General features: G+C 43.9%; 1 protein-coding gene across 7 annotated transcripts in view; it reads right to left on the bottom strand.

Annotated features, from left to right (window-relative positions):
• The window catches only part of gbf1 (golgi brefeldin A resistant guanine nucleotide exchange factor 1), an 80470-nt gene that overhangs the window by 33938 nt on the left and 19809 nt on the right, over nt 1–26723 (bottom strand). For all 7 annotated transcript variants that reach the window (XM_034292936.1, XM_034292933.1, XM_034292935.1 and 4 more), the window contains exon 4: nt 3189–3320. In XM_034292936.1, coding sequence (XP_034148827.1) covers nt 3189–3320 — 132 coding nt within the window. The remainder of the gene's footprint in view (nt 1–3188; nt 3321–26723) is intronic.

The raw sequence follows: 26723 nt of genomic DNA, 5'->3' as shown, positions 1-26723 counted from the left end.
ACAATGCATTGGTCAATAGGCTAACTAAAGCGCCACAAACTTTCTTAATGACTAATCACAATAACTCTTTTCATTTAGTGTTGGCGTTCTCTCATCAGACATTATAAGGCTCATTCTTCCTGGTTAGGTGTGGCATCTTTTGACCCCGGAATAATTCTCATCAGTAACTGTGGACAACACATTTTCCCGCTGTACAGAAACCGCACTGAACGGTGACCCCTCGAACCATAATACATAACATGGGTCAGGCGTACCGTTCTAGCCCTAACTTTTTACACATAAAAACAATTCCAATGTTGTCAAAATGAATTCAACCAGGGTGATTATTCTCCCCCTCAACTGGGTAACGATGTAAGACGATGAGCCTTCCTATGAGCACTATGTGGCTGGTGTGTCCAAGGCTGCCGTCAGCAAAGCTGTGGGAGGAGAGGAGCTGATCGTGATGTCTGTCAGTAGTGGGGCTTAGGCGAGCACTCCCTCGGTGCCAGCAGACCTCAGGCCACAGATTGAAGGGAATTAGCCCACACTAAATTAAATGAAATGTGCAAGGGAGAGTGTGTGTGTGTGTAGGATTTCCCTTTTCTTCTTCTCTGGACCCCCCGGGGCGACAGAGTGGGTCAGGAACAAAGGGAGGATGGGAGGGGGAACATGTTGGGGTGACACCCGGGGTAAGAGGAACATGGCTCCATGGTGCGCCGCTCCTGAGAGGAGCCTTGGAGGGGATATTAAGTCCTGGGTGGAAACCTGCCCTGAGCCCCCGGGCCACATCACAGGCACGGGAGACAACGGAGCTCAGGAGTCATGAAAAGACGGGAAAACCACCGGTGTCTCTACAACAAAGCACCCAGACAGACAGTAACAGAGCTGTAGTTAGCACGCCACCATGGACCGCTTCACCCCTGGGATTAACATGTTTTGGCAATTGGATTTTCAGCCATGATCCTTGAAAACAACTATTTTCTTTTGTTTCCAGAACAGAACAGTAGTCTGCATACAGTATATAGTGAGGAGAAACCGATCCCAAAGTGAAAAGAACCCAATTCAATGTAAGCTGACGTTCAGAAACTTAACAGATTCAATGTAGCATAAGGCTTACCACACATTTAACAGAAGATGTTATAAATTCTGTCAAATAAAAAAACTTAAACAAGTGACACAGTGGTAAATATGAAGATGTTTGGCACTGCAGTCAGCAGATGGCAGTGTTTGACAGCATCAGCCATCTACAAACTTCTCAGTACAAGTCATACACTACAAAGACAAGTCATTTTAAATCTTTTACTTAATCTACAACAGTGACAAATGGACAACTGATCACAAACATATTTGACACATTTTATTTGGACGGTGCTTTGGAAGAATTATGAGTCGTCCCAAAGTTGTGATGGTTGGAGAAGGCCTAAGTGTCTGTGGCACTGATTTGTCTATCTTTAGCTAATGTGCGTAGACAGGTAATTCTCATGAACATCTGAACTACAGAGGGATGCTGGGACACCTTTTCACTGGAGGGAACCTGCTGCTGGAGGAAGCTCATTAGTGTGAAAGCCCTTGGACTCAGAAAGGTCATTCACTCAATTTCACATGTCCCCATGAACACGAGACAGACCTTTTCATAAGGTAAAAGGATCCTTCCTGAATCTGCAGTCAATTGTAATTGAATTCATCTAAATGAATGCATTCCAAATAACAAAACTAACGCAGTACTAAATAAAAAAGGGACCTAAAAGGAAATGAATCATTAAGTGCTATTTACTGGCTAATTAATACGACCTCAGAACCAACAATGACCAGCCATAATTTTGATTCAGAAATTCAAGGCAGCCTATTTTTCTAGTGAATAACGAGAATTAAAATAGATGACATCTCAGAATGTAACAACACTGACCGGAAGGCTAAGAACGTTCTGTATTTAATGTGCATTTAATTGTGTTTTCAAATCATAATGCTTCGTAGATGACATTTCCAGATACGACGCCCAACAGCCATTCTGCGCTGTAGACAAACATCACCAAGCAGCGACGCTAAATATGCTGTGAAGTAATAAGAGGTTAAAAGACCAGTAGCATCAGACCATCATGAGTTCCTCAATGTGTAACGACTGTGTAATCCCACTAGCTGCTCCGGTGTGATCAGATGGAGACGGGAGCACAGGGGGAAATCACGTCGTTGACTTCAGTGTGTTAACAAGCTGGGAAAGACCTCAGCGCATTTCGGGAACACGGGCTGAATTCAAATGGAGGCTGATATCTGAGCGTGTCACATCGTCCCCCTCATCCTGCACTGGAGAGCCATTGTCTAGAGGGCCCACAGGTCACGTTGCCATGGCTACCCGTCCCGTTGAACCCCAGTGATGAGCTGTGGAGTGGGGTTGCCGGGGGGGTGGGTGGGGTTTATAGGATTAGGAAGCAGGCGTTGAGTTTGGAGTGACAGTCTGGGCAATGGGAGTCAGGGAGTGATTTGTGTTTGCCAGGTATTCTATCGGTCTTGGAAAAAGACAACATCGCTAGATCTTGTGACACATGTTATCAGCAAGGGTTTAAGCAGGTGAAATCAAATTACACATAGCCTTCCACATGTCTTTGATGGACTGAATAAGTGGACAATAACAGCTGAATGATAAAAAATACAGCCCGATAAAAACAACATTTTTTGCAAAGGATGAGATAAATGGCGTTATTCAATGTCACATTGGAGCTTATTTAGTTTAGCGAGGCGTTGCAGCTGTTTTGACAGTGGGAGATGTAACATTATTTATTCAATCCCCGCTATTTAGAATAACATCTGGTGATACATGCTTATTTCACACTTTTGACAACAACTGGCTGGACGCCATATACCATATTTCTATGATGACTCTAGCAAGGACAGGCTGTTCCACATGTGTGGTAAAACAGTTCCATTCAGGCATCCACAATGACAACAGGTCTTTGGGCCAATGCCTGCTGCCAGAACCAGTCCGAGTCCACTACTGCCTGGACCTTTGACTGGAGGACACTTAACGCTCGTTCCGATGGCAAACAAAACCCAACCAACCTCTTCAAGGGAAACTGTCTCAATGGAACAAAATCACAGCAGATACTTGACATCAAACCCCCCAGTGTTGTCTCTGCTTACATCCAGGGGTATAAATGAGTTCCGGCTGGACAGCAGTGTCTGCCTGTGTGAACGAGGGAAGCGGTGCGGCTCACCTATAAGGCCGTAGGACAGGAACTTGTTGACAGAGGTGAGGGCCAGGCCGGTGATGGGTCCCGTGGTGTCTTCGGACCGAACAACCTCCAGGAAGGGCCGCAGGAATATGTTGGGCTCGACATCGGACAGCTCTGTGGAGAATGGGAAAGGTCGGTGAAAACCTCCTCTACTCATGTGCCCAGAACAACAGGAGAAAACACTTCCGAAAACCAATTTCTTTAAATAAATCCCGATTGATATCCATATGTAACAAACTGATCTTTTGTTATATACACACCAATATTTGTTTTAAATCTGGAAACATAGTAATAGCGTTTCCCAACCATTGAAATGCTTGTAGATTTCCCCTTATCAAGGCAGTGGGATTTAAAATCCCAATCAAGTGGGTGAAGTGTGATTACAGCATGTTAACTGCTGTTGTCCACAAACATTCAGAACTGAGTGGTCAACAAGCAGTGTGAGGACTTGTCTCGGACTGTAATACGCTTCACTCTCTATAAAGGTCTGTGTAAACAGCTCCAGTGCCCTAGGGCAGATCAATGGGGAATTAGCTGCTCACAAGGTTGTAACCTTCTCACATGGCTACAGCACAGTAAGAGATGGGAATAACACAGAACCAAAATGTATGTGTCAGAGAGAGTGAGATAGAGATAAAGACAGACCGAAAGAGACATTCAAGAGCCGCCTCTTATTCGCCCTGGCAGCGCACAGTATCTTATTACAACTCAATTTCCAAAAGCTATTTTTTTAAGGCAGCAGTGTAGGATGTGGGATTTAGCATTAATGAAAATGACTGGAGAGTGACTGGGCTTGGGGTGGGGGTGGGGGTCACAGCCACAGGAAGAAATCCCACAATCACGTCAGGACTGCTTGTATGTTTACATATTCCAAGACAATCGCAAAACATGTGCACAACTGACAGGAAGTGAAATCTAATGGTCAAGCTTGTTCCAAAGGACTCCAAAGAGGCAGACTGTGCTGGCCAAATGAAAGAATCAAGCTGGGCTACACCACTGAGCCAACTAAACACAGCTGCCAAGGAAGATGGACCACATCTTCCTACTAATGAATTCGCAGAGAAAGGCAGTTTGCTTTGCATCTCTTGCATCAGGAACACACCTCGGGCCAATCCACAGAGGCTTCGTAACAGCTTCCTTTGAGCGAGAGTGAGGGGAGGGGGTGGTCGAGAAGGGCTGTAAAATACAAACCAGGTAAAACAACAACGGGCAAATTAGGCGAGTCACGAACACCATTTGTGTTGAAATACTTCTTGCCATTGGAATACCCCATGGATTCGTGGCTTCCTCTAGAGCAGCTACTCTAAACGTGAAAAAACAACTTGGGACTTCAAAGGCCGGGACAAGCCTCTACCAATTTTCAAGAGTGCACATGTGACTGCCGCGCATTAGCTTGTGATATCCAATACCCCTGCGGCTTGTTTGGAAATCAAATATGTAATCATTTGGAAATTTCCACACTCCACTGGATACCAGGTTGTTCTTACAGTTGCTTCAAAAAGCAAATATCCCAGCTTGCATTTTATTTTTCTTGACCTTATGTTTTCTTAGTTTTTTCCACAAAAACCCTCAACGCTCCTTTGATGGCTTGGTCCATTTGGTATAAATGTACCCACAATGCATTCGTCACTCACCCAACAATGTTGTCAAAGAAGCACGGGGTCACCTGAACGCCCCTTGAAAAGTAATTTCCCCCATCAGATGAAGACAGAAATAACATAAAAAAGCTAAGAAGGGGGTTACGTAAACTCCAAAAAAAGTAGTCGACCCCAGTTGTGTTCCTATCAATCACTCCATCAGCTCTTAGAAACTTTTAAAGGAGGGGGCTTAGTATTCATTACTTTACAGTTGGGAGGAAGGCAGGGGACGGGGAGGGAGGACGCTCAAATGAATCTGTCAATAGAGGCTCATAAAGACTATCAGAAGCCATCACCCCATAAGTGCCATGGCTGCTTCTCAAAGACCCTCAGATTGGAGAACTCAATTGTGTTGTATTGATCGGGCTGGCCGTCGGTGTGTAAGGGCTAGGCCATCAGACAGCTCTCCTCCGGGTGGCCCGCCCAATCTTCTTAAATAAAGGCTAAATATGGTGCTGTACTTCAGCTCAATCTCCAGGGCTTGTGGAGTGGAATAAATAAAGACAACCACGGCACCATATTGAAACGGTGAGACAATCAGACCATAACCAGGTTAACCTCTGGCTGACATTGGCCGGTAGAAAAAAGGATTAAAGTCACTCACCCATCCATGTTTATTGCTTCCCAAGTGTGCGCAAGCGTGCGATATCATCCTCATTAAAAAGGGTTAAAAAAAAGGTGTTAACATGTTTGGAATAATAGATTTGTACCATTGTTTAAGCACAATTTATCTCAACCCAAAATGTAGCCTACAGCTAGAAAAAGCAAATGATAGGCTGGCAGAGAGCATTTGGCCATGTTGGAACCATAGCCCTCGGCTCTGCCTGGTGTGAGCAGCCATGTGTGGCCTACCTCGGCAAACAACCACAGCAGAGAGAGGAGCAGGCTGAACCTTGGTCCCCAGGAGAGCACCTCAGCCCACACCGTCTAACGTATGCACATCCATTGGCAGTGGAGCAGAAACGGCTTCAAACACAAGGAATACTGGGGAGACCAGGAGCGCAACTCCAACTATAAAGAAGCACCGCGGAAGAGATTCACAAGATCCTCCGAGAATGTGTGGATGCCAACACCCGGATGAGTCTTCTCCCTTCGGTTTCTTCCTGAGTTCATATGGTGATAATAAAAGTTTTGAAGAAACACAGAAAAACGGCTGTGATTTCTCAGCGCAGTGTAACAATAAGGCCAAACTTTATATGACAGCTGCTTCAGAAGTGAAAAGAAAATATATACCATCCTTTCTGTTTTATCATTTTATCAAGGGATTATAAGATTTAAACTCATTTAAATTATACACAGGGATACTGACAGGATGTCCCTTTTCCATGACAACTGCCAGGACAACATGCCATTCTTTTGCAATCCCCTTTATACTGTCCACAGTAAATAAAGCACTGTCTCAGAGCTCCAATGGCCACCAGGCTTGATATTAACATTTTTGTCCACTTGTCCTTAGAGCAGTATCTCTCCCTCGGAATCAAATCCAACTCAGGTAAACTGTTTTCACCATTTTGGAATTGACCCACAATATTCTCATCCTTGCCAGCGAGGGGATAATCGGGACAAGGCCACTTGACCAAAGGTGGGTACTTATTTAGCATGGGTACCAAGGCCATTGGTATTTGGATGTGCATGAAATAACATTCATACAAGCACAATGGTCCATCAAACCTCTTCAAGAACAACGCAAGGTAAGTGTTATTTCACCTAAATATGAATCAAAGACAAAATATCCTGCTAAAAGCAAGAAGGTTGCCATGGTTACACTGTCACTTGCTTCTGTTGGAGAATGTATCGGTCACTCGCATGCCTGAATCCGACCAGTCTTTGCTAATTGCAGTTTAAATTCTAACATTGAAATGTAAGGAAGCTCGCAAACAAAATGTCAGAAAGGGAGAAACACAAAGTATAATTTAAGGAAATATTCTAGCACACAGGGCTCCAGTCTACATGTCACCTCCCCTCTTTCCAGCAGCTTGGCTACACGCGTCTGGCTGCCCTTTCATGCTGTTGACAAAAATAAATAGAAAACGACAGAGATACTTTGAAAACAGCTTTTGGTAGAGTGTGTGTGCTATCAATCGCAAACTACATACTTATATTTAAGACAAGCTTTTAATGAAGGAATGACGTTAGTAATCTCCAGCTCTCGGAATACGATGTTTTTGAATATGTATTGGTAAAATTACAGGCTGACACACTACACACAGAGACTATAAGATAAGAAAATAAGACTACGAATTACCAACATGTAGCTGAATATGTTTGGCCCGTGCAATCTCTAATTGGTGCTCAATAAGGATTTATTTAATCTGTCCATTCGGACAAGCGCAGTCTACATTGCCTTTGCCCAACTATTAAATTTTTTCACTTGTCCTGGACAAGTGTTAATGTCAAGCCCTAGGCCATCATATTCAGTTTGATTAATTATGACAGATTTCACCCTTGTTGTGCATGCAACTGAACCAACAGAAACATCTGAATTCCATGAGAACTTACGGTCTACAAACACAATGTAACTTGCCAAGCGTGTGCGTGTGTGTGTGTGCGAGCGCGCGTGCGCATGCGAGAGAGATAGAGAGCGAGAGATAGACAGACAAGAGATGGGGCGGGGGACTGCTTATTCAGAGCAGCACATGATTAAAACAGCAGAAATACAAACAGTGCTTGACTTTGGGCACTGGTGCTAGCACCCCCTTTGTATTTGACTAATTTAATCACAAAAGGGATGAATAACTTAATTTCAGACTGCGGTGTCACATATTTTACAGTCATACAGGCCTAGTGCCCTCTGCCAGTCTAAACCAGGCCCCTCTTAACCTTCTCCTTTAAGTCCTTCGGCATTGGGTACTGACATCGCCACCAATACAAACTATGCTTCTTATTATAAAACAATCCTAAAACGTTATCGCTTTAAATGCTTAACATTTTAATATGAATTAAGGCAGAATGGTGAAATTAAAAAATGAATGAATAGTATAGACAAAAATGCATACTACACAAAGGAAGATTTGGCATTGGGTCTTATTTATGAATGGGGGAGAGCCACACATGTGATGTGCTAGATTAATGGCATTCCACATTTTGGTCTTCTCCTCCACATTCTGACATTATAGGAGATCATTTCTCATTTCAGCCCTCTATGGACTACAAGGGGAACAGCAGAATGTTTTGTTCTCTAGATAGCCTTAGCAGTTTGCTAGAGTTTCACGAATCGGTCTTAATGATTGGTTAACTCAATGAAGAGGGCGGGACTGGAATTTGAAATGCTGAAAATAGACATCCCGCCTCAATTCGGTACGCCAGAGACTTCGGCAGTAAACACAGTTTGGTTTTGTGGAGCGGTACTTCAGTAAAACATTTATGATTTCTTCAAATGAGGGGGACGTTCAACTAACGGTGGGCATCCCCTTCATGATCAGCACCACATGCTGAAAACATCAAAACACTAACCTTAACCCTAACACGTACAGTGATTTCAAAGTCGGAATGTTCAGCCCTCTCCATTGAGTCAACCAATTAAATTAATTTCTGTTATCAGGGCTGATCTGCATCCAGGACATCTTAAAGTAAAACACCTACTAGCATGCTAGGCAACCTGGCTAAAATTATACAATGTGCATTATGGGCAAGTCAGGCTATGTAGATGCAAAATGCTCACATAAAATTTGAAAGAAATTACCTCACATAAATAACTTAAAGGATAATTGAACAAAATTGTATTTATTTATAGAACCCTACATAGCTGTAGACAAAATTCAGAAATGTATGTTAATGTAACAACAAAACATGCAACATGGATGTGATTGACAGGCATTTTTGGGAGAACAGAAAACTGACAAAAGAATATGAATTTTAAATTGTTAGGTAAAATCTTCATAGCCACTTTCAAAGGAAGCCTTGGCTGCATATATATTTTTTTTTTCATATTTACTTTAGAGTGGAAAATCAACCATTAATGACATTTTCCATTAGGGATGGAAAGTTGTGGATGTCTCATTTATGAAAAATCTATTTAGCAAATTTCCTTATAATACCTAAGTTGCCATCAGAAAATTCAGTTTACCTTTAAGACTCAAGAAACTGGCACAAATAAATGTTTTTCACGTTATTTACCGGAAATTGTTTTTATGCTCAGGTTGACCTTTCCACTGAACTGTCCAGCGGGATTTTCTTATTGTTATTGCCTACCCATCCTGTTACATAAAACTACATAACGTCGGATTTTCTTATTGTTATTGCCTACCCATCCCGTTACATAAAATGTTGGATTTTTTTTGGACAGAAAGAGAGATCGGTATATATTTAGCTTGCTCCTTCATCAAAGGATGTGTAGCTTACCGGTCAAGGAGAAATACGGCCAAATCAGCATTGCTTTAAAACAGACTGTATTCCACCATCGTTTAAAAGCTATGCCTATATTTATTTGAGGTGGGTTGGCCAGTGTCAACAATGCGTGACTGGGAATAAGGGGGTGCTACTCATCACCTAAACCAAAATATACAAGAGAAAAATCATCTGGGCACCACTGAACATGTGTACTACAACAATAACAAACTATTGGCAAATTACTCAAAACTTCAAATAATCTTTCACCAACACATGTCTTCTTTAACAGCTAGAGATCTGGATTTACAGATGCACCGTACAAGCGATGGTCATGAGCCAAAACGGGTCACCGTCAATCCTTTTATATGTTACGAATCCAGTCAATAACATATGATACAAGGTGGCTGCACTTAAGATACTGGACTGACTCTTTAATTACGATATCACTTTCATTGAATTGAACAGAACCATTGTGCTTCGGTGTATGAGCAAATTCATTCATTTTACATGCTCTGGACATACTGAAACACACCCTGATGCTAATGCCTGACAGTAACAGACAACACGACATATGCATGTGCCAGAGCAGACCTGTCAAATCCCTGTATTTCTGAAGCTTGACACAGACAAAATTACCTCAAAACACAACAACACCCAGGGTGCATGACGAGGGAGAGGGTCAGAAGGGTGAGCTGGGGGTCACCCCAGAGACCAGCGCAGCAGCCCAAAACCAACCACTGATGGTTATTGATCTGGAGCCCTGCTTCTGGACTTAGTCGGGGCCCATTCAGGGGCCGGTTCCTAACGCTGAGGGAGAGGGGACGTTTTAACAAGGCCAGCAAGGCTAAATGAAATCCAGGGAGAATTGATCTCAAGCTGGCAAGTCCTGGACAACGATGTTATCCATCTGTCGGGAGAAGTTTGATGCATGTCAACTCGGCGAGAGCTTCCCCCGACCCCCGCCTTCGCCATTAACCCCCCCACTCCCTCCTTCTCTTGAAGAAAACTGGCACTTGTCAAAGGGGGGCAATTAGGATGTAACAATGTTATGGAACTCCATATAGTCGTTTCTTCCAACCCGCAGTGGTATTTTATAGATGCTTTGAACAATGCTTTGCCACAACCTAAACAGGCAATTTAAAAGCCCCAGAGAAATTAAAACTTTTGAAACTGCATTGGAAGTAATTCACTGTAGCTTTTGAAAGGCTACTGCTGCAGTGTTTTCTGTTGGGGAATGGAATACAGCTTGCATTTGTATATCTACACCCACACCTTGTAATAGGTTGCTTAGGGTAAATCCACTATTGTTGGAGTAAGGATGGAAACAAACAGCCTTCCTAGAACTATGACTGACTCCTAATCAACTATTTCCACTGAAAATCTATTACTTCGGATTAGGCTAATCAACACTAGCAATTTCTTTAATATCTTATTTCTATTGCAACATAAACATTTGCCCAACAGATCGTTGTATTACATGAACTCAGCCCTGGACAATAAAGTATAAAAATACATGAAAAATCTTAAATAAATCATGGAAATACTCATTTACAATGATTGAAGCTTTAACAGTACATACATGCAGGTTTTCAAATACCTAACATACAATATTGTCGAAAAATTATTCTGGAATGTTCCAAGTAATTGTATCACTTCTAAATTTCCCCACATCACTGCTCACTGAGAACAGAGGTAGACACAGAGTGTTTTGGTGTCTGCGTGTTTATGTGCATGGTTTATACGCGCACACGCACGCACGCACACACACAGGCACGCACACACGTGCGCACGCGCGCATGCATGCATAAATGAGTTTGTTGGGGGCTGCCAAAGTGACAGCACAGCATAAACTTTACTTCACACAGATAAACAAGAGACCTGTTTGGTCTCCTAATCCTGGCAGTCTTTCATGCTCTCTCTTCTTCATAACCGCTCCATCTGTCTTTCAACAGGTCACTGAAATGGAGGCCCCTGGCCGCCAAGGCTTTGTTTGCCACACCTTGGACCAGATATTAAAAAGGGTACCGTTAAAGACCAAACAAACATACAGAGCCTGGCCAGCACCTCTGACCTACAGAGCTCTGTTCAAACTGCCCTCTGGACTTAGTGACCACTAACACTAACAGGACAGGACAGGACAGGACCTCTGTTTATCAGGGAGAAAGAGAGAGAAAGAAAGAAAGCAAGAGAAAGTGATTTAGACAGACAGATGGGGAAAGAGACAGAAAAAGAGACAGGCCGAGAGAAAATGGGAATGACTGAGTGGGGTACAGAGAAGAGGGAAGGATAGAGAAAGAGAGAAAGACTGAGTGGGGTACAGAGAGAGGGACAGATAGAGCAAGAGAGAAAGGGACAGACAGAAAAAGAGCCTGCTATTGGAAAGGCACACAGCCACAGTGATAGCCAGGCACTAGACAAAGGCTGGAGGAATGTGGGCAACAATTTAAACTACACTGTTCCATTGTCAATCATCCTCAAACCAATAAAATAGTAATCAAATTGTCTATGTCACTATAGCCGTAGTCCTATTGCCTATAGTCGCTGTAATAGCAGTCCTATAGCCTATAGTCACTGTAATAGCAGTCCTATAGCCTATAGTCGCTGTAATAGCAGTCCTATAGCCTATAGTCGCTGTATTAGCAGTCCTATTGCCTATAGTCGCTGTATTAGCAGTCCTATTGCCTATAGTCGCTGTATTAGCAGTCCTATAGCCTATAGTCGCTGTATTAGCAGTCCTATAGCCTATAGTCGCTGTATTAGCAGTCCTATAGCCTATAGTCGCTATAATAGCAGTCCTATAGCCTATAGTCGCTATAATAGCAGTCCTATAGCCTATAGTCGCTATAATAGCAGTCCTATTGGCTATAGTCGCTATAATAGCAGTCCTATTGGCTATAGTCGCTATAATAGCGGTCCTATTGGCTATAGTCGCTATAATAGCAGTCCTATTGGCTATAGTCGCTATAATAGCAGTCCTATTGGCTATAGTCGCTGTAATAGCAGTCCTATTGGCTATAGTCGCTGTAATAGCAGTCCTATTGGCTATAGTCGCTGTAATAGCAGTCCTATTGGCTATAGTCGCTGTAATAGCAGTCCTATTGCTTATAGTCGCTGTAATAGCAGTCCTATTGGCTATAGTCGCTATAATAGCAGTCCTATTGGCTATAGTCGCTATAATAGCAGTCCTATTGGCTATAGTCGCTATAATAGCAGTCCTATTGGCTATAGTCGCTGTAATAGCAGTCCTATTGGCTATAGTCGCTGTAATAGCAGTCCTATTGGCTATAGTCGCTGTAATAGCAGTCCTATTGCTTATAGTCGCTGTAATAGCAGTCCTATTGCTTATAGTCGCTGTAATAGCAGTCCTATTGGCTATAGTCGCTATAATAGCAGTCCTATTGGCTATAGTCGCTATAATAGCAGTCCTATTGGCTATAGTCGCTATAATAGCAGTCCTATTGGCTATAGTCGCTGTAATAGCAGTCCTATTGGCTATAGTCGCTGTAATAGCAGTCCTATTGGCTATAGTCGCTGTAATAGCAGTCCTATTGGCTATAGTCGCTGTAATTGCAGTCCTATTGCTTATAGTCGCTGTAATTGCAGTCCTATTGCTTATAGTCGCAGTAATAGCAGTCTTATTGTTTATAGTCACTGTAATACTCCTCTTGCGTATAGTTGTTATAATAGTAGTCCTATTGCCTATAGTCGCTGTATTAGCAGTCCTATTGCCTATAGTCGCTGTAATAGCAGTCCTATTGCTTATAGTCGCTGTAAAAGCAGTCCTATTGCGTATAGTCGCTGTAATAGCAGTCCTATTGCGTATAGTCGCTGTAATAGCAGTCCTATTGCGTATAGTCGCTGTAATAGCAGTCCTATTGCGTATAGTCGCTGTAATAGCAGTCCTATTGCGTATAGTCGCTGTAATAGCAGTCCTATTACGTATAGTCGCTGTAATAGCAGTCCTATTGCGTATAGTCGCTGTAATAGCAGTCCTATTGCGTATAGTCGCTGTAATAGCAGTCCTATTGCGTATAGTCGCTGTAATAGCAGTCTTATTGCGTATAGTCACTGTAATAGCAGTCTTATTGCGTATAGTCACTGTAATAGCAGTCTTATTGCGTATAGTCACTGTAATAGCAGTCTTATTGCGTAGTCACTGTAATAGTCCTATTGCCTACAGTTGCTATAATAGTAGTCCTATTGCCTATAGACTACGCTAAACAAACAAAAATGCCACTGTTTTCAGAGAACCTACAGTATAACAAACATACCCAATGGTCATTATACTAAATTTGAACACAGTGGCTGTATAGTAAATGCTAAACATAGACTTCAGTGCTCAGCCTCTGCACATTGCTCGATGGGATTTGACTGGCACCTGTTTCAGTAAGATGCCCCGATACTTCCAACTAAGTGAGAAGCTTTTGCAAGAACAAACATTCCAAATACATTGTGAAGCTTAAATTCAATGTGATTTATAAAAACCTTAATCAAGCAATGCTTATTCCACCCTTTATAAAACCCTAGTTTGTCATATTTGACATTGGTATTAGTCACATTTTTATAAAACCTGAAATGTGGTGATACATTCATTTTTGCACATGTTTGATAGTGCTTATGAAGGCCCTATTAAACATTTATAAGCTCAAGGTCATTTAAAGCGGGACCAAAAGCACTTATAGTAAAGATTCTTATTACATCACAGAAGTTACAGTTGAAATACTGTGTCCACCTTGGACGAGTGTGGCCACTTTGAGAAACCAGTTACCCTGTTAAACCATTGCAATGTCTCCCTCCCATGGTACCTAATCTATATTTTCCAGGAATACTCTTGTTACTAAATGTTTCCAGAGCATGATTTTGTTATGGCAAAAAGTACATTAAATGTAGAATGCACAAGAAAAAAAACTTGGGTAATGCTTGGATTTAGTGTCAAGGGAACTAATGTGTCCTCACTTTTAGCCTCATCATTTTACCAAACTCTCCAGTCTTTCTCCAAATAATTCCCTTTTCCTACTAACCCAGAGTTAGATAAACTGATGGATACCATTTTTATGTCTCTGCATGCAGTTAGAAGATTGAAGTGTAGCATGTCTTTAGATTGCTAGTGGTCAACGAGTAAGTCCTAGCCACTTTTGCGCTAATCTAATGATATGCTACACCTTAACTATCCTCAAACTGCACACAGACACATACAAATGGCATTCATCAGTTCACCTAACTTTGGGTAAGAAAAACCCACAAATGTCAAAATCCCAAACATCCCTTTAAAAAAAAAAAAAAACATTTCAAATTCAGCCATAACCATATAGGCAAATTCCCAAGACTGGGTTAAAAAGACAAACTCATCTCCGCTTATAACCACATACAAAAATGGAAACACCAAGTCAGGGGGAAAAAGACGCCCAGCCAGCGCATTCAAAAGGCATGACTTCATTAGTATCCTTCTCGGCCCAGGGAACCGGCGCTGCCCGGCACCTGTTACCCCGTACATAAAATGTATTTTCTATGCTGCATACTTTGCACAGAAGCTGCATTATTCCCGACGAGGGCTGGCCAGGCCCCGGCATCCAGTTAATGTGTTTCACAGCCTGCCATCGCCACGGTGATGGATGGACATCCTTTACGCTCAATCAACTGATAAATAGCGGATGTTTCATTGTGCCGAATTAAACCGTTTGAGAGACACGGGCTGAAGCACATCGGGTTCCCTTCTCTGGCGGTCTCTCCGCATGTGACTTCATTGTGCATCTTTCAGAAGGCATTAAAACCCCTCAAACATTTTCACACAAAAAGGCCATCTCTCCCGGTGGCACACCTCACAGTAAACACAGTTCACATTCTCCAATCAAGTAACTGCACTGTCACATACTGCCCTTCAGACCGGGAGGCCTCGTATTATCACCTCTATTTCCAGAAAAACAAACACGAAGATCAGGACACACAATTTCCATCTGATCCGTTACCCTTGCCGATCCTGGTGCACGTCTTAAGAAAGATGGGGGGATGGGGGGGGGGAGTTGAGGAAGAGATGGGGGTTCTCGGTTCGGTACAGTGAGGGGTTAAGCCGCAGATGGTCAGCTCAGCGGGATAAATCGACACACATGCTCCGGCTCGGACTAGATTTCACAGCCATTCTGATGAGTACTACCATCCACAACTGCATGGAAAGAATGGGGGGGGGGACTGAACAGCCAAGAGACATGGGTGGTGGGGTGGAGGTGGGGGGCGTCCTCTATTTGTTTCACCTGCTGCATTCCTTCAAGGCCAACTAATAGCATTCCCCAGGGTCTGAAGGAGTCCTGCAACCACGCACAGTAGATTTAGGCAACAGGGCCCCTGCTTCTGTGTTAGAGAGACACAATACCCACCGCCACACAGGCATATACCAGATCAGGCCTGGACTCACTCGGAGGTCTGAGGTGAGAAGTGCCGTTGCGTAGGAGCTTTTCAAAGGCTCTGTTCCACACACACCTGTGTTCTCAAACCAGCCCTGTACTTTCCCATTCCCAATTAGTAGAAAAGAGAGTTTGCTCATCTTCATGTTATCTATAGAGTCTAAAACAACTATTAAAAACGGCTTAGGTATTAAAACTGACAAAGACAGAAATACACAGGGTCATTATTTTCCTTGTCCTTGAAAAGTTTGTTGTTTAGTAAAATCACTGTTAGGACATGACAAAAACCTGTGATAACTGGTTAGCTCTACAGGAGGAATTTAGAGCAAATAAGAACATTACCCAAATTAGAGGAATTGGGATGATGAGTCGTACTAACTGAAGCACGGCAGCAAACTCTTCCTCACTTTCACTCACCCTTCCTCTTTCTCGGAGTGAAGGAAGCAGTGGACCAGTGGGTCTGTCAGACAGAATTCCCTGTAGTTGAGTCACAACAACAATAAAACCTACTGTTCGCCAGCATGAGCCGGTCAAGGTGCATTAGAGCTCTGGCTGCTCTCCGGATTGAATTCCCTCTGGACCACGTCTGAATCTCCAGAGCATGGACGCTTACTCAGCCACCTTGACATGACTAAGAAACAGCTGTGCTGCAGGGTAATGTGAGCTTTGATTAATAAATAGCAAAAGCATTAGATTTAAAATATGCTTTATTGAGAAGCAATAAATCAAATATTAAATGCTGAGGTCTTCTTGTCTTAAATTGTTTTACACAAGTGGAAAAGCAAAATAACACACTGATTCAACCAAAGATCGTTTCCTCTCTATAAAAAAACAGAATATTTGGAGCTACAGAAGAGACAGTGTGTGTTGGAGTCATTCCTGCTTCCTACTCAGCACGAGCCCCTCATTTGAATGTATCAATGAGCCGGAGCTTCATCAGTATTAATAGTATGATACCGGTGTATTTAGACGTGTTGCTCCCTTTATACCCGCCCAGCATTGACAGAAAACCCTTGGTGTGTGTTTAATAAATCGCAGCGGTTAGGTGGTACGGATTAGTTTCAAGTCACCTAATGACTATATTATGAGCCGTAGCATTAGGAGGGATTAATGCTAATCTTGGCTGTTTCAATTTACCCGGAGCTGGACGGTGGGTGGGTCAAGAGGACAACAGCCCGCCGCGCCCCAGCCAGTCAGCTCCTAAACACAGCAAACGCACATTAATGAGAGCTTCCGTACGCCGCCCTCCCTCTCTCTCCCTGCAGGGAGCAGCCCAGCCAATAGGCTGCCGCTCAGCCAGTCAGCGGAGCACACGGGTAAGTAGCGCTGACATGTCTCCACTCGGCTCGCAGTAAACACGGTACAGCTGGAATAAACTCCCAAACACACAGTGAGACTGTGTACACAGAGCTAAAAGCCTTAGCCCTCATCCCAGCCAGTCGTCAGATCTATCTGCGGCCCACTGACAGGACAGAGGCCGATCTGAGGGAGCCCTCTACACAGGGTCAGCGCTCTGCTAACAGTACTATATAAACATGTCTGGATGGGAATCCAGATAAGGGATGGGCTGGGTCACATACACAACTACAGAAATGAAAGGGATACTGTCAGACTGAGGTGTGGCTATTCTAGTAACCCAGAGTCTGGGTAGTTTGTCTGCGTAACTGGTGTTAGTCTCTCCAGTCAATATTTTACGCATTCAATAAGAATCAGTAAATCATATTATTTCTATCAACTTCCTGATGACAACAGTCCTGATGTTGCATAGAGAAAACAACTTCATACATTTTTCAATGATGTTGGCATAATGAGACATCTAACACGGCCTCTCAGAGGAACAACTAGAGCAAAAACGTTTTCTTCAAATTATTTGTCAATACACCACTATCAAGAAAAGCTTCATAAGAACATTATTAACCAACCAACAATTTTTCTCTACAAGTAGTTGCCTGGAGACTTTCAGGAATCACGTGAAACTTTCCAAACTTCATGCAGACACAAGAAGGGACTCCATAAATATAAGTAGAACAAACACCTAAATCTGGAAATAATAAACAAACACACATTAAACAATACAAACTGTTAAAATGTCAAAACAAACTCCACAGACCATCCTGTCTACAGTGTCATGCAGCCTCCATGTGCGGCAGCTCTCCATGGCAACACATGGCGACTTTAGACAACAGAGGCTTGTGGGGGGGGGGGGGGGGGGGGGGCAATGCCACACGGGCTCCATTGCGGGGAAACATTAAAGCCTATCGGGTTCATCTCCTCTGGGGCTCTGAAATGTCCCGCTTGGAGAGGCTGGAGATGCCCTAGCTGGCTTAGCAGACCAAGGCGACAACTGTCATAAATTACTCCTAAGGGTCCGCATGTCTGCCATACTGTAACCAGCTTCGGGTAAATGCAGTGGCCGGGGGCTTGGCCAAGGGCCAGGGGGGGCACACTATATGGCCCTCCTTGCTGCAGCCATCTTTGCATGCTCTAGGCCCCTCCCCCTTTCCTCTGAAGGTGGGGGGGGGGGGACAGGAAGAGAAACCAACCCTAAGGCCCCCTTCTCCGTCTACCAGGAGATGCAATCCTTCAAGTTTCTCTGAGCTTTTATGCAGTGGGGCTGAGAGGTTGAGGAACAAAAAAAAAAACGGCCACTCGACAGCAGTTCAAATGGCAGCTCTTCTAGTGATGTATGAAGTGCACTTCCCTGGCGCTTGCTGTTTGTCATAAAACATCTCTCAGCACATAATTTAACTAAACCGGAGAGGCAAAGGAAAAAAAGGGAATACAAATACAATTTACAAAAGTGGTGTTTGAGTTTAATACTGGGGCCGTTTGCCAGGAGTGCAGTAATGTTAAACCACGCCGCGTTAAGTGGCTCCTCCAAGATACTGTGGGGGTAACGCTGGACAGCTGAGCAAATGGGATTGGATCCAGCGAGTGCATTATCTGTATGAATTCATGACAAAATGTTGCTCTGATTGCAGCGGTCAGATACGTGTTTGTAAACACTTGGGTCCGCTCTCACATGAGAACGTCGAGTAGCAAAAATTCAGATTTAGAAGGAGCGCTACTTCCAGGCGTGTGATTTGTGGCCTCTCTCGACTCGCTTACCTTCCGCCTTGTCAGCCTCAGTGCTGCTTGAGCGGATGATTCAACGCTATCTAGCCTGAGTTCATGACAAGGCCCTTGCATGCGTCCACAGAGCACTGGGGCACCAACTTGATCAGTATTTAGGGTATCAAAACATTCAGTGTTCAAACGGAATCTAACAAGCTCTCAAGTTTAGTTTAGCGCACCCCCCCCCCCCATATCTGCATTTTTTATAGCCCAAAATGCCATGATTGGGGAAACACTTTTGTTCCTTACATTGGAAGGGAAAAATCACGCCAACGGGTCTATTTTCATCAACTTCAAAATAGCGTGACATAAATGTTTTTTTTTTAAAGTAGTAGAGTTAGGAAGAGTATTTTGTTGCCAGTTCAGTTGGTAACTTAGTACGTTGAAAATCACTGGGACCACTGAATCGAATGCTGAGACAATGTTGCTTACATTACAGGCTTTACAGGGATTATCCCCAAACCACTAAATGCAGCTCACCACACTTACTGTTCCACTTGTCCAACTGTAGAAGCAAAGGGAGGAAGTGGCAGCACTTTTAGACCAACAATTTCCAAACTATGCCAGACCTATATCAAGTTAAAAGGGCTCAAACCCTAACCTGCGCTTGGCGACAAAGCAGTCGCGTTCAAAATATTTTTATTGTTTTAAAGACATATTACACAATAGAATCTTAACTTCCCCAAATGTTGTCGTCTGCTCTTTGAAACCCCACATAACACTTTCCCATAAAATGTGTTAATGCAGAGCAATGAGTCTCCATCCAGCCCTGCGCGTTCTGCACACGCAAGGCTGCGCCCATCCCATCCCACTGGCATCACTGCCATGGAATGCTGAAGTCCACATTTTTCCCATTCAGCAAGGAAAAACGGCCTTTCAAAACCAATCAGCTAGAAATGTTGCTTTGTTTTTATTTTCGACTGAACTTCCTGGAACCTATTATGGAGCTGTCAGGGATGTATATTTAGCAATGGCAACACAGGGCCTCCTAGCTCCCTTGCGCCACTGGTCATGTCACCTCTGATAAACAGAAAAACAATTGGCAATCCCTTTTGTCACCTTTAAAGAAAATGTGTGTGCGTGCGTGCGTGCATGCTCGCGCATGTGCATGCGTGTGTGTGTGCGCCAGGTTGTCCATCTCTGTCCACAAACCACTCAATGTGCCCTACATCCACACCACCTCTCTTGCTCTGAAAGACTCCAATGCTCTTTACAGAGGATGGTCCAGAGTTGGAGCACGGTCTTACCTGTAACTATGAGTACCTGTCACATCTCAAGAGAGGAGCCCTTCCAACATGTGCAGGGAGACAACCGAATCACCTGGATTGTCTAATATCCAGCTGTACATAACTATAGAAGTTTGATAAACATTGCAGATGGTTATGCAGGCAAAACGCATCGCTTAACACCCAAGCACCGCACCGCATTATGGACTAACTGAATGATGAATTAGACCACATGACAATTTCACAAACTAATGTACAGATCAAAGTCAGTATAAGCACCATGATGGCCCGAGGCAGTTCACTACATTCCATAGGGTAATTTTAACAACACTTAAAACAATCCAATGAGAAATTGTGAAATGGTTGATTACAAAACATGTTTTGATTCCCCCGATTTGCCTCATCATCCGCACCAGGTCTGTTAAACCCCCTACCTTGTCCTTACCACCATGAGACCTGCCCATCAGTCCCTGTCTGCATCCCTTTATTCGGGCCATGTTCCTCCTTTGAAAGAGTGGAGGTAACATCAGCGTGTGGCGGTCTAAATAAAGAGCAGACCTATACATCTGTGCTGTTGAGTTGACAGGAATCTGTGAATTGAGCCTTGGATTAGTTTGACCTATACTTGACTCAACAGTTACAGTGCGAGCCCACTGGTTCACAAGTTCAGCGCCCCCCTGACCTCGGTGTCTGAGACACAGAACACCCCCTCCACACCCCAACCCCCTCTCTTCTCAACCCCCCCCACAACCCCAAAAACAAAAACCAATACTACTTGGCAAATGTACCCAGGTCGTAAATTCATGGAAGGCATTTCACCACTCATAACCTGCCACTGCCACTGCCAGTTTAGCAGAAATGTATACAATTTAAAACCAACATGGGCTTATATGCATAGCTGGGATGGCTGAAGGCTGAACCGTGAATACGGGCCCTACTCTGAGGGAAGAGGGGAGGGGGTACAGGGAGTTGGAGACACCCACCCCACTCACACAGGGATTACACCACAGATCAACAGGAAGATTTACCTCATGTTGCTTTTCACTACATCATGAAGTCTTTGACTAAGTGTTTATGAGGTAACACATGGAACACATTGACAAAAACATAAGCAAAAAGGATATCAGAAGATATTTTACACCAATGGGGGGTACAGATTCAAGCCTCACCAGATTTCAACCTCATCTGCAACTTAGTACGGCTTGGAAGTATTACAGTTCATTATCAGCACAAGATTAGGACTGTTACAACAGTAAACTAACATTAAATATTGGGATCATCTTTATACACCAATATACTCTGCCTTCTGTTTATGGATAGACAACCCAACAAAATGATGGAATGCTGTTTGGGTCTTTCAATGGTAAAAGATAAGCTTACAGACCTCAGCCTTTTTATGACTTGATGTCACTTAATTATTTAACATGTACACACCTAGCGGAGGGATTGCAAACAATGCTGAAATCCCTGACAATTTCGGCAGCCACGCCGCTGACCATTCCTCCTCCCGATTCTCCTTGTCCATCTGGTCATGCTGCTGACTTAGATAGGGTTATACAAACTCTGGAAACCCATTCATTATTACAATTTGTACTCAACATTTTCACCTGGCAGGAGAGGACTGGCCACCCCTCAGAGCCTGGTTCTTCTCCGGGATTATTCCCAAGTTACGACCGTTTTAGGGAGTATTTCCTAGCCACTGTCCATCAACTCAGCTGTTGCTTCCTCATTGGATTTCAGGTTGTGTGTTTTGTAAAAGCCCTTTGTGACAACTGCTGATGTTAAAAGGGGATTTATAAAATACATGTGATTGATTGAACAGTTATCCCACCAAAACAAAGCAAACCAACCTCATTTGTTTCCGTTAGATAACTAGCAAGGGGTCAACAATCCTACTGTTCATATGGCGTCTTCGTTGATGATGGTTGCGTTCGGATGAGTTCTGTTTAAAATGAACTGGTACGTTAGGTTTGCGTTACATAGATCACATAGATCACAAAATCATTACTAAGAAAACTGACAATTATTTCCAGCCTGTTTGCACTGGTTCCTGCATCCTTTGGCCTCCGAGATGCGCTCGTATCCCAGCCGGACTTCAGTCTGACGTCGACTGGAAAAGCATGTATACTGACTAAAGAACAACACGAAGAGAAAGAAGGAAAAAGCTTTCAAAAGCCATTTATTTTACAAGGGGAGATTAGGGGAAAGGCATAGAGGGGCTCCTGTGTGGCTTTGTTCAAGACATAAAATACCCAGGCCTGCCTCATCCCTTGATGCCATGTCACTGTCACCTCCGCCAGCCAGAGGAGCGCCATGGCCATTAAAAAGGGAGGCAGATAAAGGAGGGGTGACTGGCAATATATCGGCAGGTCTATTTTGCCTGCAGGCCAATCAACACCTCGTTGTTGTCCCAGGTTGTTAACATGTCTCCTCATCAGCTGTGAGGGCCGCCTGGACGGCTCCCTCCCCTGTCAGCGCGGCGGCGTTTGTCCAAATTTGTAATCGGCGGCGCTGATCCCATTCTATTTAGGAAAGGCGCGTCAACAGGTTTAAAACATTCGCCGCATATGTCACCTCTTTTCGGTTCAATATTTATGAAGCCTGAAACGCTGGCAGTTGTTTAATCGTCCCTCCCAACGCCTGTTCCAGCCCTCCCCGCCGCCTTTCAGAGAACACCCCCCCCATGCCCCCAACCGCCCCTGCACACCAGTCATCCCGCAACAACAAAGTTTTGACCCATGTCACCTTTAAAGTGCACACTCTTTTCAAAACCCAGCTGCGGCCCAGAAATAGGCTTTTTTTTTTATTCCGGGCATCCACTTGAAAGCTATTGGGTTTTTCTAGTGCCTCTGTTCCATGCCGAAACAGGAGACGCGGTTGACAACCCTATGGATCTACTCAAGCGTTTTGTCAGGTGATTTTATAGGAGTGTAATCAAATATCAGCTTGGAATGCTCGATCGCCAAGGATCTTAACCTCCCCCCTCACACACAAGTCGCCGTAATGTTAAACACTTAACAGGAACACACAGACCAACGCAGCATGTCTGCTGGGAACTATATTAAGTGCATCAAGAGGAAGTTTCCCAGTGTTCCTAGAATACAATTAATACAATAGATAGATTCTGGGTCTGGGAACAGTCCCCTTACAAATTGTTTCACAGAGCAACAAAAACATTTGAATTTAATTTAATAACACACCTGAATGTCAGCTTAAACACCCAGCATTGTTTATCTGATTGGATATGTGTATTAGAATGTTTGTAGTCACAGAGCCCTTATAGGGCATGAAATAACAAGCAGCTGGTTGTGGAGAGACAGCATGTGAGTGTGTGTTTGTGTAAGTGTGTGGAGAGACAGCATGTGAGTGAGTGTTTGTGTAAGTGTGTGTGAGCCTGCAGGGAGGTTTATTAACCCAGTCCATCAAGGCAGTCTGGGTCTCACAGGGACACCCAAGGCTTAAGATGTGAGCACCACACAAGCAAGACAATGCCTCCTCGCAATACTAATATCAGCCCTTATTTTCTACAACAACAAAAGATCCCATCCCGCCAAACCCTTAACAGCAGGGCCGCTTCCACTGCTGGTCGAGTGGGAGCTCTTTGATTTCTCCACCTTTGCTGCCCTGCTGAGGAGATTATCCTGGCCACTGCAGACAGTGACTCAGTGAACCAATTCTTTATTTCTGACTTCCAAAAACCTCATCCTTCCTGTAAACAGCATCGGTGTCCACCGATGATCAATTTATCGCAATCCTTTTTTATCCAAGAGAACTTCAAACATGATATGATGCTCAGTGTGTTAAGGGTATTTGGCAATCAGGCAGCCTCCATAAAATTCCATCAGAGTGAAACACTTAGAATTATATATTGTCCACATCTGGCAGACAAACAACAGAGCGAGAAGCTAAGCCCTTAATGTTAGGTGCTTTTCTCACTTAACATGACTTCATAATATAAAGTAACAACTGCTTTAAGCACTCAGAATGCTAACAACGTACACAACTTAGAGACAAGTGTCACGTATTAGGTTGAGCTGGGACACAGGCGCAGAGTCGTAATGATAGGAATAATCCATGTTTTAATCAAAAAGGAAACTAAACAAAACAAAAGCAGCAAACCAGTGACATGGGCATCCAGTGAAAACACAAAACTAAAATGAACCACACCGGGTTTGGCTACACAGGGAACATAAAAAGGGTCCCCAATTGGAGGCAACGATCTACACCTGCCTCCAATTGGGGAGACCAAAAGGACCAGATGTGGCTAGAGGTGCCACCTTCCATCCTGTCCAGACTATGGCCCTACCCCAAATAGCTGTCCAAGGATGTCAGGGACAAGATCGTAGACCTACACAAGGCTGGAATGGGCTACAAGACCATCGCAAAGCAGCTTGGTGAGAAGGTGACAACAGTTGGGGCGATTATTTGCAAATGGAAGAAACACAAAAGAACTGTCAATCTCCCTCTGTCTGAGGCTCCATGCAAGATTTCACCTTGTGGAGTTGCAATCATCATGAGAACGGTGAGGAATCAGCCCAGAACTACACGAGAGGCTCTTGTCAATGATCAAGGCAGCTGGGACCATTGTCACCAAGAAAACAATTGGTAACACTACGCCGTGAAGGACTGAGATCCTGCAGCGCCTGCAAGGTCCCCCTGCTCAAGAAAGCACATGTACAGGCCCATCTGAAGTTTGCCAATGAACATCTGAATGATTCAGAGGAGAACTGGGTGAAAGTGTTGTGGTCAGATGAGAACGAAATTGAGCTCTTTGGCATCAACTCAACTCGCCAAACATGGAGGTGGAAACATTATGCTTTGGGGGTGTTTTTCTGCATAGAGGACAGGACAACATCACCGCATCAAACGGACGATGGACGAGGCCATATACCATCAAATCTTGGGTGAGAACCTCCTCCCCTCAGCCAGGGCATTGAAAACAGTTCGTGGATGTGTATTCCAGCATGACAATGACCCAAAACACATGGCCAAGACAACAAAGGCCAATCTCAGACCTTAATCCCATAGAAAATCTATGGAGGGAATTGAAGGTTCGAGTTGCCAAACGTCAGCCTCGAAACCTCAGTGATTTACAGAAGATCTGCAAAGACAAGTGGGACAAAATCCCTCCTGAGATGTGTGCAAATCTGGTGGCAAACTACAAGAAATGTCTGACCTCTGATTGCCAAACTAGGGTTTTGCCACAAAGTACTAAATAATGTTTTGCAGAGGGGTCAAATACTTTTTTCACTCATTAAAATGCAAACCAATTTGTAACATTTATGACATGCGTTTTTCTGGATTTCTTTGTTGTTATTCTGTCTCTCACTGTTCAAATAAACCTACCACTGAAATTATAGACTGATAATTTCTTTGTCAGTGGGCAAACGCACACAATCAAATACTTTTTCCCCCCTCACTGTATATAGACCTGTAACATACAGTAATGTAGTGACGTATACAGCAGAAACAATCACCAGTTGAAGATGAACTAGACCTGAGCGCTAGTTCTGCTTTACCAGGCACTTCTGAGAACCACTGGGATTGAGTGGAGACTCCGGACGTTCTAGCCACCCAACAGAAATGCAAATCACGCTGAAAAAGTGACCGGCTGCAGTCACACGGACCTGTTAAAGATGACAGACGGTAGTATGTGAGGCACCAACAGTACACGGATCATAAAGCAGGGGTGTCTGGTTTAAAATGGTTTCGGCCTTGTGCCGGGCTATATACGGCCAAGCGCTCATTTACACAGGGAAAGAGAATGCATGGCAAGTCCAAAAACTGTAAACGCCGGGTCTTATTGTCATTCTGCTAATGCTGCCCACCCCATCAGTGTCAGCACATGCAGGTTGTTTTTAGAGCAGACCTCCACTGGTGTCGGGCTGACGTGTTGAAATGTCCCAAAACACACCTTAACACCCCCTACTTTATTAAGGTCCTCAGCGCCCATGTGGATTCACGAAAACAACAGTAAAACTGAAAGCCAGGATGAACCAAGGCAAGGGTATGGCCAGCTGGAGATCTGCCCCACACCAAGCCAATTACCACCTCATAAGAATACGCTTACCAGGACATTAAAACCCAATCCAGGTAGAAGACTGGGGAACACTAAATCCTCACAGTTCACGGCTGACAACACACGCTGGATGGACCTAGACCTCCACTGATCCACCATGGACTCCACTGATAAACCTGAAGGAATGAGGAGTACCCAGCAGGTCTGATTAGAGATTATCAATTTACTGTACCAGATACATCTGAATATCACCTACTGTCAGGGTGTCATTAGATTTCCCCCTGCTGAAGTATACAGCTGTTGTTGCTAAAGTCCTCTTGTTATGAATACATATAAAGCGGAGCAATGCATATCAGGCCATCATTAATGCAGCTGCCAAAAGTAATTAGCCATCAAAGTGCTTACCTTGTCCACCAATTGGGGAGGGGTTACAAAGCTCTTCAAAACAAAACAGGGTTTGGCTACATTTCTTGCTTTTGGATATTAATCGGAGCAGCAAGCAGGTTCAGGATTCTACAGTTAGATGTTGGTTGAGGATATCAGCCATTTGGTGACATTCAGTGACCCCCTTTGTAGGTGGGCCCTCTGAGACAAGTCGACAAGTGTTCTGTAGCCAACTTTCAGGAAGCAACACCCTACACCTCTCCTCCACTTTTGATTAACCTTGCTGGCTGAAGGCCAAACAGTGTGCCACCACCCTCTCCTCCACCTCCTTTGGGGCAAGTTTTGTTTTGCTCACATCTTGCCCTCTGTTCCTGTCAGCACATCCGGATCTGCCACGCCCCCCTCCCCCA

Source organism: Esox lucius, chromosome 6 (genome assembly GCF_011004845.1).
Source record: "Esox lucius isolate fEsoLuc1 chromosome 6, fEsoLuc1.pri, whole genome shotgun sequence".
NCBI classification, from domain to species: domain Eukaryota; kingdom Metazoa; phylum Chordata; class Actinopteri; order Esociformes; family Esocidae; genus Esox; species Esox lucius.
Note: the sequence above shows the minus strand (reverse complement) of the source record. Positions and strands in the feature narration are given on the sequence as shown.